We start from the raw sequence: 19570 nt of genomic DNA, 5'->3' as shown, positions 1-19570 counted from the left end.
CTTGTGGGAGACGGCCGCCAATCGCCAAACGCCGATCGCTCTGGGAGAGCTGCACGCGCGTTGATCTTTTTCTCTGCCTACACATGCAACTCAAACAGATTATTATGGAATATTTCGACATGTGTTGGTGAGTGCCGTCGTTGGCCGTCACTAACATTCCCTAACTGCACGACAAAATTCTACTGACAAATCTATTTTTATAAACTCAAATATTTAAATACCTTCAATTCTTCAGCATCGACGCAAAAAGGATTTACAAAAAGGCTCATTGCTTAAATTACTCTTTCTCTGTTTTATTAGATTCCTGGTATTAATACACAAAATTATCATCAAAAGCGGGTAAACTCTTACGGATAAGACGCAGTGATATGTGTAGCGAAGTTTGCTTGGCTGTAGGGAGCTGCCAAAATATCGATGATAACGGTCGTAAAACGCTGTACCCACTGAAGCGTCGGGTACACTTCGATAATACGCCGGAATATAGCTCTCATCCGGACCAACACATATTATTCCAAGCGAAATAACTCATAACATTCTCATAATTTAATACTTCATTAAAAACACATTTTCTTTTACGCGTGTACTAAAACCGCATTCACAATACTATTTTTAATTACAATAATAAAATATAGCATTGAACTAAATAAACGTTTAAATTCGTGATGTAAACAAAAATATGTTTCAACTTTAAATATAAATTTGTTAAATATGTCATCGCCCATCGAATAATTGCTAAAAACGAATTGGCAAAGATCAGCTATTGAAATTGAAATAACTATGATAACTAGAATTTTCGAATGTAAGTTGATACATCAGACTGATATTTTAAAGTCTGTAAACGAAAAATAGACATTTCATTAAAAAATACTTATAATTCTTTACGAGACCAATAGTTTTAAGCTAAAGACCGCAGTTCAATAACAAAATAAGTTCAACAAAATACCCATTTCCCTTTTAACAACGTTGCATGAAAAAAAATACTTAAAAGGTAAAAAAGTGCAATTTAAAAAAAAAATATGTTACAGTTTCTAAATAGTAATAATACCTGTGATTAACATAAAAATACATCTCTATTGTCATTATGCTCTTATCTCACTCTATGTGACAGCATGTTCCCATTACCACATATTGTCGACGAGAGAGAAAATTATCGTATAGGTTATGTAGACACAGGTTTAAGCGACGACTGCGCAATTACATTCACAAGTTACGCAACTATTTGGCCCACTTACATATCATTTTAATGCATTACCAGGTTACGGTCGTCAAAGCCGTGCTGCTATCGGGAGATTCCCTTTGATCCTTTGTTTTACCCTGAAGCGTTGTGCGCGAGTCACTTAACTTTTTTATTTATAGACTATATAGGCAAAATGAGGTCGTAAGATTTACCTAAACGATTACGTCACATGTAGGCCTTTAACTTTAGGGAAATTGGAAAAATCAATTTCGGCAATTAAAAACTTTGAAGTTAGCTTATGAGTATGACACGACATAATTATGTAGATAATTGTAAATCCGTACTATGCTCGATATTTAAATTACCGAACGCGATATGGATAGTTTCGAATTACTATAAAATTAAAAAAAAAATCTTATTTGATAGGCCAATTTGACAAGTTTGTTTTGTTTCGTATCCTCATCTTATGTTATTTTGAAGAACTTGCGCTTTTCCTTGTAGACAAAAATAACTATTTAGTACAAATGTTTCGGCAGTAGAAACTCTCTCTAGTTCACTTGGCTTTGTTTCTTTACAAGTATCACGACTGCTAAATTCACACCGTTTGTAATTACCAACAATATTTTGACAGGTTACAGCGGAAAAATAGCGGAACGTACGTTCCACTAAAATGTTTACAAGTTATCCCCCAACTAGACCGTACGTCATTCAGCGAACTCCGAAACTGTAAAATTAAACGCTACAAAGCCAAGGCAACTTGAAGACAAAGATAGTTTTTTCATTAATGTAGCATACGTGCTTCATTAACTAACCAAAAAAACGAACGGAAATTACTTTCTTGAAAATTCAAAGCAAATGCTTTCTTTGAACGGTAGCACAATTATTCCATCGATTAAACAATAGATGTATTTTCGATTGCTACGCAGATTTTCGAATCGATATCGGCAAAAATCTTTCGTTCGATATCAATTATTGACTTCGGCCGTGAATACTGCAACGTGAAAGATATACCTATTTCATACTTCGTCATCGTTTTAACAGAATTTGTTATTAAATTTTCATTGTTCTATTAGTTAGGACGCTTGAGATTGAGATATTTGGTTTATAGGTGTTTGAAATCGTTGCGCGTTGCTGAGCCAAAACAGATACCTGTCCGCAAATCATATCCGCAGTGCGGATAGAGCAGTATAGCGCAGAATCTTTTACCTACCAAAGTATCTCAAATCACATTAATTCTTTCCCAGTTTCAAAATTATTTTTTAAATTAATGTAACAAATACATATGCATTAAAATAAGCCATTCTAATAATTGCTAACAGTAAATACTCAATCAGTTTTTTTGTATTCAATTTGACATAACCTTTACAGTAAACGGTTATACCAGTACTATCTGTAACTCTATTATATTATCGATAACGATAAATTAGCGTAATCCAAATTAGTTATATGTTAAATTAGCAATTAACGCGACTAAAGATCTTCATCATTTTTAAAAGCACATCATAATGCTTAGTAAAATAATATTATAAATATAACAAGCTCAGTCTCTGAATGCGCAATTGCTCAATGAGTTTCTACTTCTAAAGACCTAACAAACCTTTGAGCGCTTAGTCTTTGATATAGAATGTCACTTTGAGTTTGGTTTACTCGGTGTGGAGTGTCGTCTGCTAAGCTGTACACAAGACCCACCCGTGTACGAACAAAGCAAATATTAACATCAAAGTGAAGTAAGGTGATAAAATAACATTTTCCTTAGTCTCATCGAAATTTGATTTATCGTTCCCGCTGTTATTTTTGTTTTGCTTTAATTTCCAAGGTCTCTATTCTGCTGCTTTAAAGTGTTATTTATTTATTTCAAGAATCGGGAGTGGAGATTGCTAGCAATATGTTTTGGAGATATCCACAACCAAAATGGCTTCCAGCTGCAAAATAATTATGAATTCGCGACATACTTACAGCACTCTGGACATTATCCAGCTGAAGACGTTAACCGGTTTCAGTTTTAAATAAAATCCAGTACATTGATGCTTTAGTTACTGATTTAAAAATATCGCCAACACATCGAAGGAAACACATTAAAATTGTTGCGTTAGGTAACCTTCGTCTGGGTTATGCTATTTTAGATAACACAACAGAGTGTCGCCTCGAGCACAATTGACACGTGACTGGTGACTAGTGCGACACAAAATAAAATGCTAATTTTTAAATCATTTACAAACTAATAACAAAATATCATTTGTGATTTGATAAGAGTACGTTGATCTCTCAATAAAATAAATTAAGAAAGATGGGTAGTTTCATAATGGGTGTTTCCCGTTGGGCCGATAGACCCACCGATCGATCGAAAGCCGATCGAATCCATACAATTAATCGACTCAATGTAAAGAAAATGCCTAATGCGTTAATAGTTTGTTTAACCCATCGGTCCAACGGGAAACTCCCTTTATAACACAGAATTGCGTATTAAGAAAGAAAGGGCTTTGATCTATTCTATGGGTTTAACATAAGTGAAACATATGTATAAAGAAATATTTGAGGAGATAATCGTTAATCGTTATCTCTTTGCATTGTATGAAAAATCCAAAAATTTTGATGAAAAGCAATGAGTTGCAACATCAAAAGCTATAGACATAGCTTTTGATGTTTTTGATGCCATTAAGTTTTACCAGTCGAGTTTGTATAAACTGGTTAAAAATTAAACTACTTCGGAGTTGAATAGAGTGGAAGAGTAATATTTTTTTTTATTTGACATTTCTGTCGGATACCTACACTTTTTTTTATTATACACGGCTCATGGCTAGACGTGCCTTGTACTCCAATGTGAAGATTATATTGATATATTTGCCAGATAACAATACTTTTTCCCACCGTCACTCTCACATATCTTACAAAATGCTAACAAAATTTCTCGTTAGACAATTTCGATTTCGATTCAAAGAATTTTATTTATATCTCAATAAACATCACTTACTTGTTAAAATCTGAACAAATAATAAAAGCAATCTAAAAGCAATTGAAAGAAAACAAGGATAAAAAAATATCATTTAAAAAGTATCGAGGGACAATTCATCGGATCAACATTTCAACGGAACTTTGCCGGAGGAAATTATTTGTAAGGCCTCTTGAAGCTCGCAATATCAATGTTTGTAAATAGCTTTCGTAAGGTTTATTTATTTATTTTAGTCCTGTTTATTTGTGATTCCAATAACGAATACACATTTACTTGTTTTTTATATTTTATATCAAATCTATTACATTGTTTGGTACTTACATTGTTTTTGAGTATGTCTATGACTTATGCTTTCAAACTCTTTGTATGTGAAAGGTGTATTAATTACTTTTTATGTCGTGTATACATTCAACAATAGAATACATGAAATGTAAGAAATTATCTTAGCGGACACTATTTTATGCCTTGGACTATGCTACGTGAAGTAACCGTGGTTTTCCTCTGTCGTAACATGGTATCTTACTCGTTATATATTGAAAAACTGGCTTAAGAACATGTTTTTTATTTGCATGGTTGTGAGAACCCATTATGATATTCATCTCTTTCAATTGTTTCAACTATAAAACACAGAAGTACCATTCAACGGTAATCTTATAAGACTGCATCAAACACAATCTAGCTTCCAAGTTTATAGTAAGTTTTGATTAACACGGCAAAGCCCGAGGATTCTATTGTTCCTTCATTTAACAATGAGAAACTTTCATTTAAAACTTTCACCCAACAAGCAAACTTTTAACAGCTTCGTTCCATTAAAAAAGTTTCTTCGTTACGTTAACACTTTGAGCTTATATCTTCTCAAGGAAAAAACAATTCTTCAGCCATAAACTGTCCTCTGAAAGGTCCGTCTTATACATCTTGTGGTCATTTCATATTTACATAATTCTTTGAATATTATATAAGTAAATGTTCAGCATCTGATGGAAACAAGGGCTAAAACTAAAACCTAGGTTACTTCTAAATAGTCAAAAATCACATTACAAAATAGCATCATTTACCTCTATCAGAGGATATGGTCATTTATTTTTCCATTAGGTAGCCGTGAGTTTACCTTTTAACATCGTCAAAGTGTATTGATTTGGCCAAATCTACAATCTGGTTGTGACGTGTAGATTAAAACAATAGCTGACGTCTTCCACAACGACGTCACTCGCCCCCGCTGTGCTAAAGAATGATCGTGGATCATTGACCATCTAATTGAACGGGGAATGCCAGTCTATGCAGTCATTCATTTGTTCTACTAAATATTATAAATATTATAAATATTTAAATAACATTCAATGCTAATTCATTCATTGGTATGCATCATAACAAGATTAAAATAGAGCTGTAATTCATTCATTCGTTCTTCTTTGTAACAACGCATAAAACTGGTATGTAACAGATACCATATTTCTTTTCTATCTTCATAGATTTTTTTATATAAAGTCCTACCGTTTATTTTATCGTATATATTAATAATGTAGGTTTTAACAGAGGCTCACTTTGCTCGTCACCTGTGAAATGATCTTCTCTCTTATGACTAAACTAATTCTTTAATTAAATGCAATGTATAAATTTGAAGCTAACGGCAGCAATACTTTATGTATCAGTTTTTGGTAAACGTTTGTTTCTGTATGCTTTTGTAACGTAAGAAAAAAATTGAACATGTAGCGTCAGGTCGTTGCGTTGCGGCAACTGGCTGCTGAAATGCTGGCCAATTCCCCTTGTCAATCCGTGTCACAATCTGTGAAGCTCTCCCACGGTCGACGTGTGAACGCACGTGTGTGCCTGTGTGTGCGTGTATGTGTTTATTGTGATTCTCCAAATCCGCATTACGTACAGCGCACTCGGTTATTATTAGAATAACCTTATTTTAGAGGCTGGATGAAAACGGCTTTACGTATCACAAGCGTAAAATACTCGTATTTACGAAACCACAAGCTGTTTACCTATAGCCTCTTAGGCATTATTTTCGCATGTTACGCGAACTGCTCTGCATAATCGTGTAGATCGCTAAAACATAACATGCGCTTTGTTTCCATTGTTACATTTATAACAATAATTATTACTAATGTTTATTGCGAATAATTTTACTAACAATGAATGATTTCAAAACATTTTCATATAATTTAAAATACTCATCGCGTCATTGAACAAACTTCTTGTAGGCAGCTTTTCCAATCGCCACGTAAATTGATTTTTCCCCCTATCATTTTCTTCAGACTGGCTTCCGCCGCCACATGGTAACGCTTCCATAACAGCTGTAGTTTTTTAAACATTTTCTAACTTTTTTTGTAATACGCAATCCCGCCTTGTTATCGGTTGTTTAAAACCGCTGCCGATCGCGATATGCTTCCGCATCTCCGTATTACTGCAATAAATCAAAGTATCACAAAAGATTTTACTACGGCACGCGCGAATTTATATATAGATGAATAATTTGATCCGCCGTTTGAGATACGCGCGTTTAAGATTCTGTGAATATAACTCTGTATTGATTTACATCAAAGTAACAATATATTTATAGTATGATGCAAAACTTCTTTATTTCGTTAAGCCGCAACATAAACCAGTTGCAATGAACATTTGCACTACACAGATCGACTGTTTAGTTGAAACTGAAGGTGTGTGAAGGTCTTTGTGATAGTGTTGGTGACATGTACTGTCATTAATATCCATCCATCCATTCAGCCATATGACGCCCACTGCTGGGCATAGGCCTCCCCCAACGATCGCCACGATGATCGGTCCTGTGCCTCCCGCATCCAGGATACTCCCGCAACTTTGACCAGATCATCGGTCCATCTTGCGGGAGGCCTACCCACGCTGCGTCGACCTGTCCGTGGCCGCCATTCCAGGACCACCACAGGGCCACGCCATTTGCGGCCCCTTCGGCCGTCTGTTCTGCGGGCGATATGGCCAGCCCATCGCCACTTGAGGTTTGCAATTCTTCGGGCAATGTCGGTTACCTTGGTTCTGCTGCGGATCACATCATTTCTAACGCGATCTCGCAGAGAAACTCCGAGCATTGCCCTCTCCATTGCCCTCTGCGTGACTTTGAGCCGCCTAATGTTGCCCGCAGTGAGGGGCCACGTCTCAGTTCCATAGGACAACACTGGCAACACACACTGCTCAAAAACTTTCGTTTTGAGACACTGCGGGAGGTCTTGGGACGAGAGGATACCCCGCAGCTTCCCGAACGCTGCCCATCCGAGTCGGATTCGGCGATTGACCTCCCTCTCGAAGTTGGACCTACCTAGTTGGATGGTTTGTCCCAGGTAGACATACTCGTCAACAACTTCGAGAGTATGGCCTCCGATGGTTATGGGAGTGGGTGAAACATGAACATTAGACATGACTTTCGTCTTGTCCATGTTCATCCTCAGACCCACTCGTTCGGAGGCTCTATTGAGCTCATCGAGCATTGTACCGAGTCCCTCCATGGTCTCAGCCATGACTACAACGTCATCGGCAAAACGCAGGTGCGTGATGTACTCGCCGTTGATGTTAATGCCTAGTCCTTTCCAGTCGAGGACCTTGAAAACGTCTTCCAACGCCGCGGTGAAGAGTTTCGGGGAGATGACATCACCCTGTCTTACACCGCGCTGCAGATGGATTGGTTTTGTGTCCTCACTCTGTACTCGGACTGACATGGTGGCGTTTTCGTACAAGCACCTTAGCGCTTCGATGTACCGGTAGTCAATTCGGCACCTCTGGAGTGACTGCAGTACCGCCCAGGTCACGACCGAATCGAAGGCTTTCTCGTAGTCCACAAACGCTAAGCATAGTGGCAGGTTATACTCCTCGGTCTTCTGTATTACCTGCCGCAGCGTATGTATGTGGTCTACGGTACTGAAGCCTTTACGGAAACCGGCTTGTTCGGGAGGCTGGAAGTCGTCGAATCTGCGAGCGAGACGGTTCGTGATGACCCTTGAGAACAACTTGTAGACATGGCTCAGAAGTGAGATGGGCCTGTAGTTCTTCAGGAGGGCTTTATCGCCCTTTTTGAAGAACAGTACCACCACACTTCTGCTCCATGCCTTTGGCGTATGTCCCTCGAGAATGACGGAATTAAAGAGCTTCTGAAGAACGTTCAGTGCCGGCTCTCCAGCTGCCCTCAATAGCTCTGCGGTGATTCCGTCATTCCCCGGCGCCTTGTTGTTCTTAAGTTGTTTCAGGGCCATACTAATCTCGTCGAGACTGACGTCCGGGATGTCCTCGGTGTAATGTCGGGTTAATCTGGCTCTGGGATCTTCGACCAGATCTGTGACAGGTTCCTGCGTTGCGTAGAGCTGCCCATAGAACCTCTCAACCTCACTCAAGAGTTCAGGTTTGGAGGACACAACTCTACCCTCTCCAGTCTTCAGCTTCAACAGTTGACTTTGCCCAATAGACAGATCCCGCGAAAACACTTTGGAGCCCTGATTTCGCTCGATAGCCAATTTAACCCGATTGGTATTAAATCGGCGTATGTCGCGCTTTATGCTCGTGGAGATCTGTCTATTTAGCCGTCGATACCGTTCAGCATCATCTGAAGAGTGTAGTTTCATGTCTCGCCTTTCCTTCATGAGTCCGAGAGTGTGGTCTGAGAGTTTCTTGGGCGAGCTTTTACGGTGGCTCTTGTAGAACTTAGAACCCACCGACTGCAAAGCATGCACGAACCCGTCATTCAGATCGTCCACGCTACTTCCCAGGCATTCAAACTGGTTTCGGAGTTCGAGTTGAAAGGTTTCGGCATTGTGGATATGAACGGGCGCTGGCCGGAGTGTAGACTCTATCAGTCGACATCGTTCGAGCTTGACGTCGATATTCAATGTGCCTCGGACAATTCGGTGATCGCTCCCGGTTTTCACCGCGTTGATCACTGAGACATCATTGAATATTTGCTTCTTTGTCGACATGATGAAGTCAATCTCATTTTTGGTAGCACCGTCCGGACTCATCCAGGTCCACTTCCTGTGCCCTTGCTTCTTGAAGAAGGAGTTCATCATGTAGAGTCCTTCCTTCTCCATAAAGCCGGCCAGTAAGTGTCCCCGGTGGTTCCGCCGTCCATATCCAAACTTTCCCATTCGTAGCTCGTCTCCGTCCCGAATGCCCAGTTTCGCGTTGAAGTCCCCCATGACAACGGTGTAGAAGGTTTTGGAACTATGCATGGCTCGTGAGATATCCTCATACATAGTTTCCACCTCATCGTCGGAGTGTGTCGAGGTCGGTGCGTAGACCTGTATAACCTTCAGCGAATACCGTTTGGATATTCTGAGTATCAGGTACGCAACCCTCGTCGACACACTCTCGATCTTCACCACATTGTTCACGAGGGACTTGTGGACGATAAACCCGACACCACCCTGCGACTGTTGGTCGCCCTCCCGGAAGAAGAACAAGTTGCCGGACTTGAGGATTATCGTTTCCTCCCCCTCTCTTCGGACTTCGGATAACCCTATAATGTCCCAACGCAACCTGCTCAATTCTTCTTCCAGCTCCGCGATCCTCTCGTCCGTCCGCAGTGTGCGCGTGTTTAGTGTTGCCAGGGCCAAAGGTCGTCGTGTGTGGTAGCCGTATCCTAACCGGGGATTCTTAGCACCCCCTGCCCCGCCGTTACCCTGGCCGCTACCGTGACCAGGAACTGCGGGGCCGCCGGGTACTGGGGGCCGTACTTTTCTAGTGGCCATCATTTGGGGGGATTTGCCATAATCGCCACGCTTGGCAGGCGGGTTGGCGATCGCAGACTTCTCCACCGTTTTTGAAAGGGACGCTGCTGCCCGTCCTCCGGTGGTCTGGACGCAGTTTAACGACGTACCGGGTCATTAATATAATGGCAATAAAATCAAATTTCCGTTCGCGGAAAATTATTCAGCGATGGGAAAGTTAGATATATTACACATTTATTTCGCTTATACATAAATCTAAGAAACTGATATTTTCTAAAATAAATTATAGTATAAAACAGAATTTAAAGAAAATGTTGTGACAAATGAACAATGAGATAATAAGTAAGCTACTTTGAGTTATTTTAAAATTTATTTACACAATTCTTTTATATCAAGATTTAAAAGGCGATTCATATTTTTCGACGACGATAAAAATAAATAATCTCTGAGGGAAGAGCTAGTTTTAACAAACTTTTATAAAAGGCTGCATTCAAAAATGTAAAAGCAGATTGTTTCTTTTATTTTGCAAAATTCCTTTGCGACCGGCGCCGCTATCGCCGGCGTCTTGCAAACAACTGCCCCTTTTTTACTTTAAGATAAAAAAGAAGCTTGAATGAAGCAATTTAATGAAAACTACAGTACTCTTAAACTAAAACTTTTATAATGAGACAATTTTGAATTTTAGTAGAGTAACCATTTATTGCAAACATTTTAAAAACATTAAATAAAATTTGAACGCATATTTTCAGGTTTGAGATTTCGAAGAATTTATGGCCTCTTTACTTAGTTAAATAGTTGCTGATTATTAAGGTGAAAATGTACATGCTAGCTAAATGGGGTAGTAACTGGCAAGTCAACTATTGGCACTTGCTTTTGGCTAAATGCTTTTGTACTTACCAGTAAAATAGCAACGATATTGTATGAGACAGGATGACTCGGTATTAAGCTAGCAAGCGCTACCTGCGCATCCTGCGCATGCCAGTGGCTGTACTGGCTAGTGTAACGTCTGCTTTACTCTGCAGTTTATGATGTCACACTAGTAAAAGCTCGAGTCGAATTCGAAATTCGTAAATGTTTACGTTTACTCAAAGTCTCATTACAAAGTCATATTTAATAAAGTTGTAAATGTAAATAATAAAATAATGTTATAAAGCCAGCTTTCTTTGCCTTAAGAATAAAAAGCTTTATAAGAACGTAAAGTCATCATTGTTTATGATTGAACAAGTTAAAGTGCTTTAAAAATAAATATCCATTACTTAGTAATTGAATCAGAAATGCGAAGTCGCGTTGACTGGTACCACTTAGGAATTTTCCTTTGCTAACATGCTCAGAATTATAATGTTACGTTGAAAAGAAGAAAGTTAATGGAAATCATAAAAGTGACAAGTTATTCAGTCGTCGTTTCAGCTACGTTACTTATTTTGCGCAAAAATAAAGTGGACATGGCAAATCACTTAGCGCTAATCGTTGAAGCGTCAGCGCTATTAAAAGGTTAATGGATTTAGAGTAATCGCGACAACGAAAACTCGTTACCGGAGAGAAATTTTGGAGAGTCCTCGAGTAGCGAGCTTTGAGCACGTTCAGGCTCTCACCGGCGGCCAAGAGCCGCCCGTCGCCCGCCGCCCTCCGTCCGCCGCTCCTACAATGCTACACCCGAAGTGGTTGTTATCTACAAGCATCTACGTATTGGGATTGACACTTGTCGCTGCTTCTTATCTCATTACGATCCAACATACTTTCGAGTATACAACATACTGTACAAAAGCAAGTGTTGTTGTTGCAGTAAATTTAAAAATTTGTTGCAATAAATTTAAAAATTTACTGACACAAGAAGAGAATATAGTATGTAAGTTAGGAATAATAAGATTTATTGCATTAAGAAAGTTGATACTACTGTTCGGAACTTACAATACTACTCGTACTAACAATCAAGAGTGAATACCACATGTGGTTTTATTTGACATTTTGCGTTCTATTTCCTTTTTAGTTTTTTCCCTTTTCTTAATAAATTTATTTTTGTTACATATACATATTACTGTGCCGACCCTCCATAAGGGATAAGGGCAAGTGGATGATGATGATGATGACATGTACCGAGTCGTTTGACGTTTCTTTTATGCATTAATAGTTTAATAGTCGAATGAATTGTAATTTTTTGTTGTTTTGTTTCAGGTCATTACCCAAATTATACAATCCGGAGGAGGAACAGAATCGACCACCCCAAGGGGGAGTGGTGACGTTCGAACCAATCCAGCACGATCACGACTATTGCGAGCGGGTCGTTATAAACGTAAGTTCTAATTTTAATATTTTACCATTACATATCCAGGCCAATTTAAAAAAGAAATAGAACCATAATCGATAAACTAAACGGGTTACTGGCAAACAATGCCAGTATGATCAGTACGTATGGTTTACTAGTGTAGATTACCTACTTAATTTCACTTTTAAAGATTCTGAGTCCTCTGGTAGCACACCTTGCATGTGAAAAATATGATTGACAGACATGCAATGTATATGAGACAATCGAAATAGCTATCGCTAGGGCAACTCATAAATAGCACCAATTAAGTTTGTCAGTTCGTATACGAAGTATTTAAAGCGAAGGTGTTTACTCGTTGCATTTGCCAACTGTTAAAGTATCTCAGAGTTACCATTCATGGATGAGGCATGTTCAGAAGGTAACCGAATATCACATTGTTTGATGGAAGTTATCGACGCTTCTTGTAATAGTTACGCTAAGTTATTTAGATAGTACAATGCACGGAGGTGTGGTGGTATTTGTAGGTACTGTAACTTCTGATTTGTTGACAATTTAATGTTAAGCTAAAATGAGTAAGACATAAAGTAGTACATGTAATAATATTCAAGGCGGCGTGGCCAGGTAGTAAATAGCATAACACGTTTATTAGCTGTTTAACTCATAGTAGGGGCATGTAGCGCGTCCGAACTTTACAAGATCCGTTGTAAAGTCATAACCATAAATTCGGAGCGGTTTCATTTCACGCTTCTTGCAAATTGCATTGAACTAGTGTTGGGCGCAAGCACGACGCGACCGTTATACAGGCCACACACGTTGGGGTTTCCATGCGCATCAAACCTAACATTTATGTAAGATAAAATCATTACATAAAACCTAAGGTGTGTGGCCAACATTACTGTACAAACGCAATCTTTTGACGTGACATGGAATCGAAAATTATGATTTAATAAATCTTTCTATAAAGATTAGTTCTTTAATTTTCTTTTTTATAATTGATTAGACTCAGATTAAAAAACTTTGTAAAACATCATTTGGGTAGTCTATTTTTTTAAAAAAATTGCATTATTTCTGAGTTATTAAAAAGTTATTCGGATTACTTCAAACGATTCATCCTCACATATTTTAAATCGAAGAATTTGATTTTAAAAACATCGTACTCGTAAATGAAATAAGTGTAAACAAATTTTGAATTTAATGTTTATAACGTGCATCCGTAACTGTCGAATTAATGTTTTATTATAAAGAAAAGATTTCGTTTGTGTGATAAATAAAGTAAACGATTGACTTAAAATTGTCTGCAATTTTATTGACAGACTCGAACAAAGTCGTGGCCATGTAAGTATGTGATAGCAGTAAGTTCATAATTTACACAATTGTAGAGAGCGTATGCGATATGAGGCTAATGGTCGAGGGCAAGGCCAACGTATACACTAGGAAGAAGAGAAGTAGTTTCAAACCGGTGATGGAAGCAGGAGCGAACGAAACAGAGTACACGTGCGGTCGCGAGACGAAGCGATTGTGTGCGTAATGGCGTGCGAGCCACGTTACGATGTGTCGGCATGCGTACACGTCTTTCCACGGAGCGTAATAAAACTTTAAAGGCAGGAACCATTCGCGGTCGGATTTACGGCGTCATGCTCCTGCTATAGCTATATTAATGTAAATCAATGTTTGTATGTTGGTCCGCTGTGCGATGTTGCAAAGATTTTAATGATGTTCTGATATTCTAAAGCGAACTTGATTCTTGCCACGTACGAGTACAATTAAAAAATAAGAATTTAAGTATCTGATATTTAATGTTACGTTTTACCTGTGGTACGGTACTTGATATTATTTTAATATAGATTATTAAATCTTTTCTTAAAATCGTTGATTAGTTGATCGGCGTTCGATGTTCGGGTGCACTACACACCTCGGCCGCCCTTGGTGAACGCACAATAAAATGTATTTTTGGAGCGATCCATTGCCAACCGCAGAGCAACATCCGCGCCGAAAGAAATTGACCGAGCACCACCGCTGCTCATGCGGGGTCCTAAATTTAATTTATTCATCGGTCGCAGGCTTTTGACTCTCCAGTAGTTGTAATAACAAAGCTTAGACAAACTGCTGATTCAGATTATAACCTTTAGCTGCAAATTAAGATTTATCGTATTACAATTTAAATTAAATTGTAAGAAATAGATATTTTATTGAGTAATGCGGCAGATATAAAATATTAAGTGAAATGTACAAAATTCGCACTGACGCAATAGTGGAAAATGAACCCGAGATTCAACACTATTTTTCGACGTCATCTAACTAGGTCAGGTATCGCAAATGTTTTATAGTATACGTAGCCGCTTACCGCGCTTTCGCTTCATCGTCGTCCTTTCTAGAAACACTAATTTAATCAACAACTATTACATTTTTTTATTACTAAGCTCATACAAGTTAACCAGAGAAATGCTTTGATAATTTATGTTAATAAGTTGGAACATTCTCTCAGCACTTGACGTGATTAAGTTCGGTCCTCTAGTTACATTCGCGCTCCTTGAAAATACAAGAAATGGTCAATCAATAAATGGAAACCTTCGCGTGTGAACGTCAAACAAGCTATTTCTAGTGCAACAAACTTTGTCATGACGTACCATTTTTCAACACTTTGAACTTCAAAATTGGAAGGCCTTATTAATTACACCAATTTTTTTTGTAATTTAGAGCTGCAGCTCGAAATAATTGCCAGTATGCTTCGTATAGGTTACGAAAGCATTTATTACTTAAACTTCAGCCAGTTTGAAAATGAGAGACGTTTCAAGGCTATTGTGTGGTTTATGTTTTGAAAATTTAATGAATCGCTTATAATTCAAAGAAATTCATATTTACGGATATTCATTGGTAAATGCTTTACGACTAATTAAATAGTTAAACTGAGGAGACGCTGAATTGTTTTATTTTAGATTTCAGTTTACAAATCAACAGTAATGAGAGAGAAATTGAGAGTTGGAGAAAATAAATTAGAAGTCACTTGATTAGAAGAAAGTTTCGTAGTTATGGATTTGCTTGTGGCAATAATCATATTTGAATTGTTTTTGTTTCTAGAAGACGAAGCTATCTTTCTATCTGATTCCCAGCCAACAAATTTCAACGAGTTTCCGTTTTTACATTCTTCCGCGCAAAAAGGAATTGCTAAAATTAGTATGTAGTCTTATGCTGTGCGTTACATAAACATCCAATAAACAAGATCATAACCGAGTAACTTGATTAACGTGTATTTGTCCGCGAATAAATTAAATATTTGTAAAGACTTAATTTTACATCGACTTCTATCTTAAAAGTGGATTTAACTATATATGATTATATCGAAAGCAGTGCGAACACATAGAGCAATTATGTTTTTTTGTGTAATGGTGACGTATGTGCCATTAGTGAATGAGTGTTCCACCGCCCTCGGCGCCACCTGTTGCCACTCGGCCCTGACTCGGAGTCATGAAGAATTTATTGTCGGCCGGTGGCCGTTGCATGTGGCTCCTCGTATTTCTCCGCCGCCTCTATAAATCGTGCTAAAAAGCAATAGCTTTGTTTTACATTACCGTACTTTTCCTTGTGTTTACTTTTCATCGCTAGTATTTTCTAAAGGTCGTTAGCATATGTGAAATCCATTTCCTATACTTTTTTTTCATCCTCATCTTTCGCGGGTAACTATTTTTGTAATTTGACGAGTGCCTCACCGACGCTTGCTGGTCGGCGTTTTAGATCGCGGTTGAACTTTTGCCAATCATATATCACAAAACCTGACTGCAAAAATGATTGTTTCTTTTTTTTTCTAATGAAAATTGTAAGTAAATCAAAGAATAAATACTAACGTTTTATAATCAGTTGACTACCATAAACGCTGAACATCTTTGGTATGTCCCAAGTGTAATCATAACTCATATCCTTGTACCGTAAATCGGTCCACACGAATTCACGGTCACAACAGAAAATATATATATGAAATTTGTACCGGAAATTTTCACATCACTGTCAGAAGAAATTAAATTAATATACTTACTGTGAGGACTTTAAACTAATTCCCTACTTGAAATGCTGTAAAGCTTTCTGAGAGGCTTGACATGAGTATACCACTTTAGCCAAGCTGCCGTTCTGAGTTGACATTACGGTCGCTTAACTTGAATAGGCATGGCGACTTCGGTAGCTCGTTAGTGTAGCGTAGCTCTGCGCGCAGTCTCGGCCTCCTAAATGTCTTAACGCGTCGATGAATGGCCATCACTGTGCGTAGTAAAACGCTACCACTATCAACAAGAAAAACTTATACGAATTGTATGTTCACTGTTTTACTTTGTTGAGAAACGTTAGATATGTTTTTATACAATTATTTATAACGTAAGGAGATTAAATCATCCAATACGAATACAACTCATTGCTATTTCATTTACCGACTGAAGTATTCTTTTATTCGTAAAGCCATTAAATCAAAAGGCTTTGATTTAAACAGTTTTGTTTAATAACTATAAAATAAAATTTAAAACGGACTTGTTAGCTTAACTTGCTTTGAAACCCGTATGGTATGTGCCATGAATTACTTACTATTCCAATAGTATAATTACTAGTCAGGGTTCCATATAGTCTCTAATGTTTAACAGACATTCGACATTAGAACCAACATACGTTTTCTGTTTCAATAATACAGTTTCTTGATTATGACGCACAATATCAAATTATCAAGGCCTATTTCTATGGTTTATTCGTATTAAAACGTCAATCAAAATGTTTGAAAGAAGATAAAAAAGATATGGACATCTAGTGCCAGAAATTTTTAATCAAACGTTGGGTTATTCAGCTGCGGCTGGCATGAGAAACGGCGCAAAATAATGTTAATGCGCTACGCTGACAGGTGACAAGTCACAACGCACAGGCGCGCCGACGCGAACGATTCTATCATAGTTGTTAAAAACATCTCCAAGGCCGGCCACTGCGCCGCTTAACATGTTATATTGACTTGCCTATTTGACTAATACATCGGCGTATCCACAACCAATCGGTTCGAGTTTATTCAGAATTTTCTATTAAAAGTCCATTATTTTTTTTATTTATATTTACATGTGTGTTTTAAATGAAAAGCAATTAGATCTCTGAGGAATTAATTCTGCATACTAAAATAAATAGTGCGAGATTACATATTTTTTACAATTCTTCGCAGGTAAGCGGACTTAAGTTCGAAACCCAACTACGCACCCTCAACCAATTCCCTGAAACTCTTCTCGGCGACCCTACACGACGCATACGCTATTTTGATCCTTTAAGGTAAGTCACAAGTCATGTTTGCGATATTTTACTAGAAAAAATTGTTTATACAATAAATATAGTTGTTACTATCAACAAACAATATTTGCATTGTTCCAGGAACGAATACTTCTTCGACAGAAACAGACCATCTTTCGACGCCATTCTGTATTACTACCAAAGCGGAGGTCGCTTGCGACGCCCCGTAAATGTACCTCTTGACGTGTTCTCTGAAGAAATCAAATTCTACGAACTTGGTGAACAAGCTACCAACAAATTCCGGTAAAATTCTTTATTAACAAACTCTGACTAATGCAACACATTAAAAGTTCTTAAACACGATTTAAATTTGGTTTGTGCATTCTAGGGAGGACGAAGGATTCATCAAGGAGGAGGAGAAGCCCCTGCCCGCCAATGAGCGCCAGCGCAAAATCTGGCTGCTCTTTGAGTACCCCGAGAGCTCCCAGGCGGCGCGAGTTGTGGCCATCATCTCCGTTTTCGTAATCCTACTCTCCATTGTCATCTTCTGCCTGGAGACCCTGCCGGAGTTCAAGCACTACAAAGTTTTCAACACCACCACCAACGGCACCAAGATCGAAGAGGACGAAGTGCCCGATATCACCGATCCCTTCTTCCTCATCGAGACCTTGTGCATAATTTGGTTTACATTCGAGTTGATAGTGCGCTTCCTAGCTTGTCCGAACAAATTTAATTTCTTCAGAGACGTCATGAATATAATAGATATCATTGCTATTATTCCCTACTTCATCACCCTTGCTACTGTCGTTGCCGAAGAAGAGGACACCTTAAACTTGCCACGCGCGCCCGTCTCACCACAAGACAAGTCCACCAACCAAGCTATGAGTCTCGCCATACTCCGTGTGATTCGCCTGGTGCGAGTCTTCAGGATCTTTAAACTGTCTCGCCACTCCAAGGGTCTTCAGATCCTTGGACGTACTCTCAAGGCATCTATGCGGGAACTCGGACTTCTAATATTCTTCTTGTTCATCGGTAAGTACAGAAAATACGTTAACGCTACATTCCAGTAGTCAATATGGGATACATTGAAAAAACCTCTTTTTTAACCAAATACAACTATATGTATAAAAGTTAATCGCATAAGATAATTCTTTTTATTATGATAACCGAACATTACTTTGGTAGTTGTGTGTTAAAAAAATCACGGAACGCTACACGACACGCAATATGTAAGTTTATTACAACTCTAGTAAAAATAGAAATAGGCCAATCATAAAAAATCGTGAATCGTTTGTTCGTCAACAGCTATTCAATCGTGTTAAGGTACATCTCATCATAAATTTATTCAAATTTATCAACATATACACAATTAAAACAAAGTTACTTTGCTGGGAAAAGCAAAGACTATTGATCACTTTTGATTTTGTATAAATAGCAGCAGCATATACGCTCCAATGGAAAAAATAAAACATAAAACCATATCTTAAAATACCACCTACGCCATTTTAATTAAAGGTATTTCACACGTTACGATTGGAATCATAACACCAGTTAAACTAATGAAGGATCCACAGAGAAGACAACGGTGCGGGGCGAGGCGGCTGACATCCACAAGGCGCTGCGGGGTACATTACGTACATTACGCGCAACGTGCTTTATTTTTTCAGGGGTGGTTGTGTTCAGCAGTGCCGTATTTTTCGCGGACAAAGACTGCCCCGATACAAACTTTTCCTCAATCCCCGATGCCTTTTGGTGGGCAGTAATAACGATGACCACCGTCGGCTATGGCGATATGAGGTAACCGGCGCGCGACCACCCCGCGCCCGTCGCAATCGCTCCCCTCCATCGTATCTCCCTCTGTATTCTCCGTTGATGTGCTTGTTCTTAAAGGTGTGGTGCTGTTTTCCTCCGCGGTGTACTTCGCTGAAGCCGGAAGCGAGAACAGCTTCTTCAAATCCATACCAGATGCGTTTTGGTGGGCGGTGGTGACTATGACGACCGTAGGATACGGAGACATGACGTATGATTCACCGACTTTACCCCAAATTTCATAACCGCCTTCTCGTCATTTCATTTTATCCTACAATTTTCCATCGGCATTTTAACACGGTTCTTATTTTCTTTTCGCCATTTCGTGTAACTCCATTTGCTTTAATTTAATTTACTCGTCGGTTCGCTTAGAACTTACTGTTACATCTTATTTACACTCTTTTACGAAATTATTGCACGTTTACAAATGATTGTTATTG

The 19570-nt window shown here is 38.5% G+C and overlaps 1 protein-coding gene across 2 annotated transcripts in view; it reads left to right on the top strand.

The window, feature by feature from the left end:
* The window catches only part of LOC106108401 (potassium voltage-gated channel protein Shaker), a 105767-nt gene that overhangs the window by 74032 nt on the left and 12165 nt on the right, over nucleotides 1–19570 (top strand). For both annotated transcript variants that reach the window (XR_001225936.1, XM_013289562.1), the window contains exons 2-6: nucleotides 11990–12107; nucleotides 17260–17363; nucleotides 17463–17624; nucleotides 17710–18353; nucleotides 19212–19341. Coding sequence is in view for 1 of the 2 variants with exons in the window: in XM_013289562.1 (XP_013145016.1) it covers nucleotides 11990–12107; nucleotides 17260–17363; nucleotides 17463–17624; nucleotides 17710–18353; nucleotides 19212–19341 (1158 nt within the window). In the remaining variant the exon portion in view is untranslated. The remainder of the gene's footprint in view (nucleotides 1–11989; nucleotides 12108–17259; nucleotides 17364–17462; nucleotides 17625–17709; nucleotides 18354–19211; nucleotides 19342–19570) is intronic.

This window comes from Papilio polytes, unplaced genomic scaffold (assembly GCF_000836215.1).
Source record: "Papilio polytes unplaced genomic scaffold, Ppol_1.0 DF821544.1, whole genome shotgun sequence".
Lineage (NCBI taxonomy): Eukaryota > Metazoa > Arthropoda > Insecta > Lepidoptera > Papilionidae > Papilio > Papilio polytes.
This window is presented reverse-complemented; position numbering and strand designations above follow the sequence as displayed.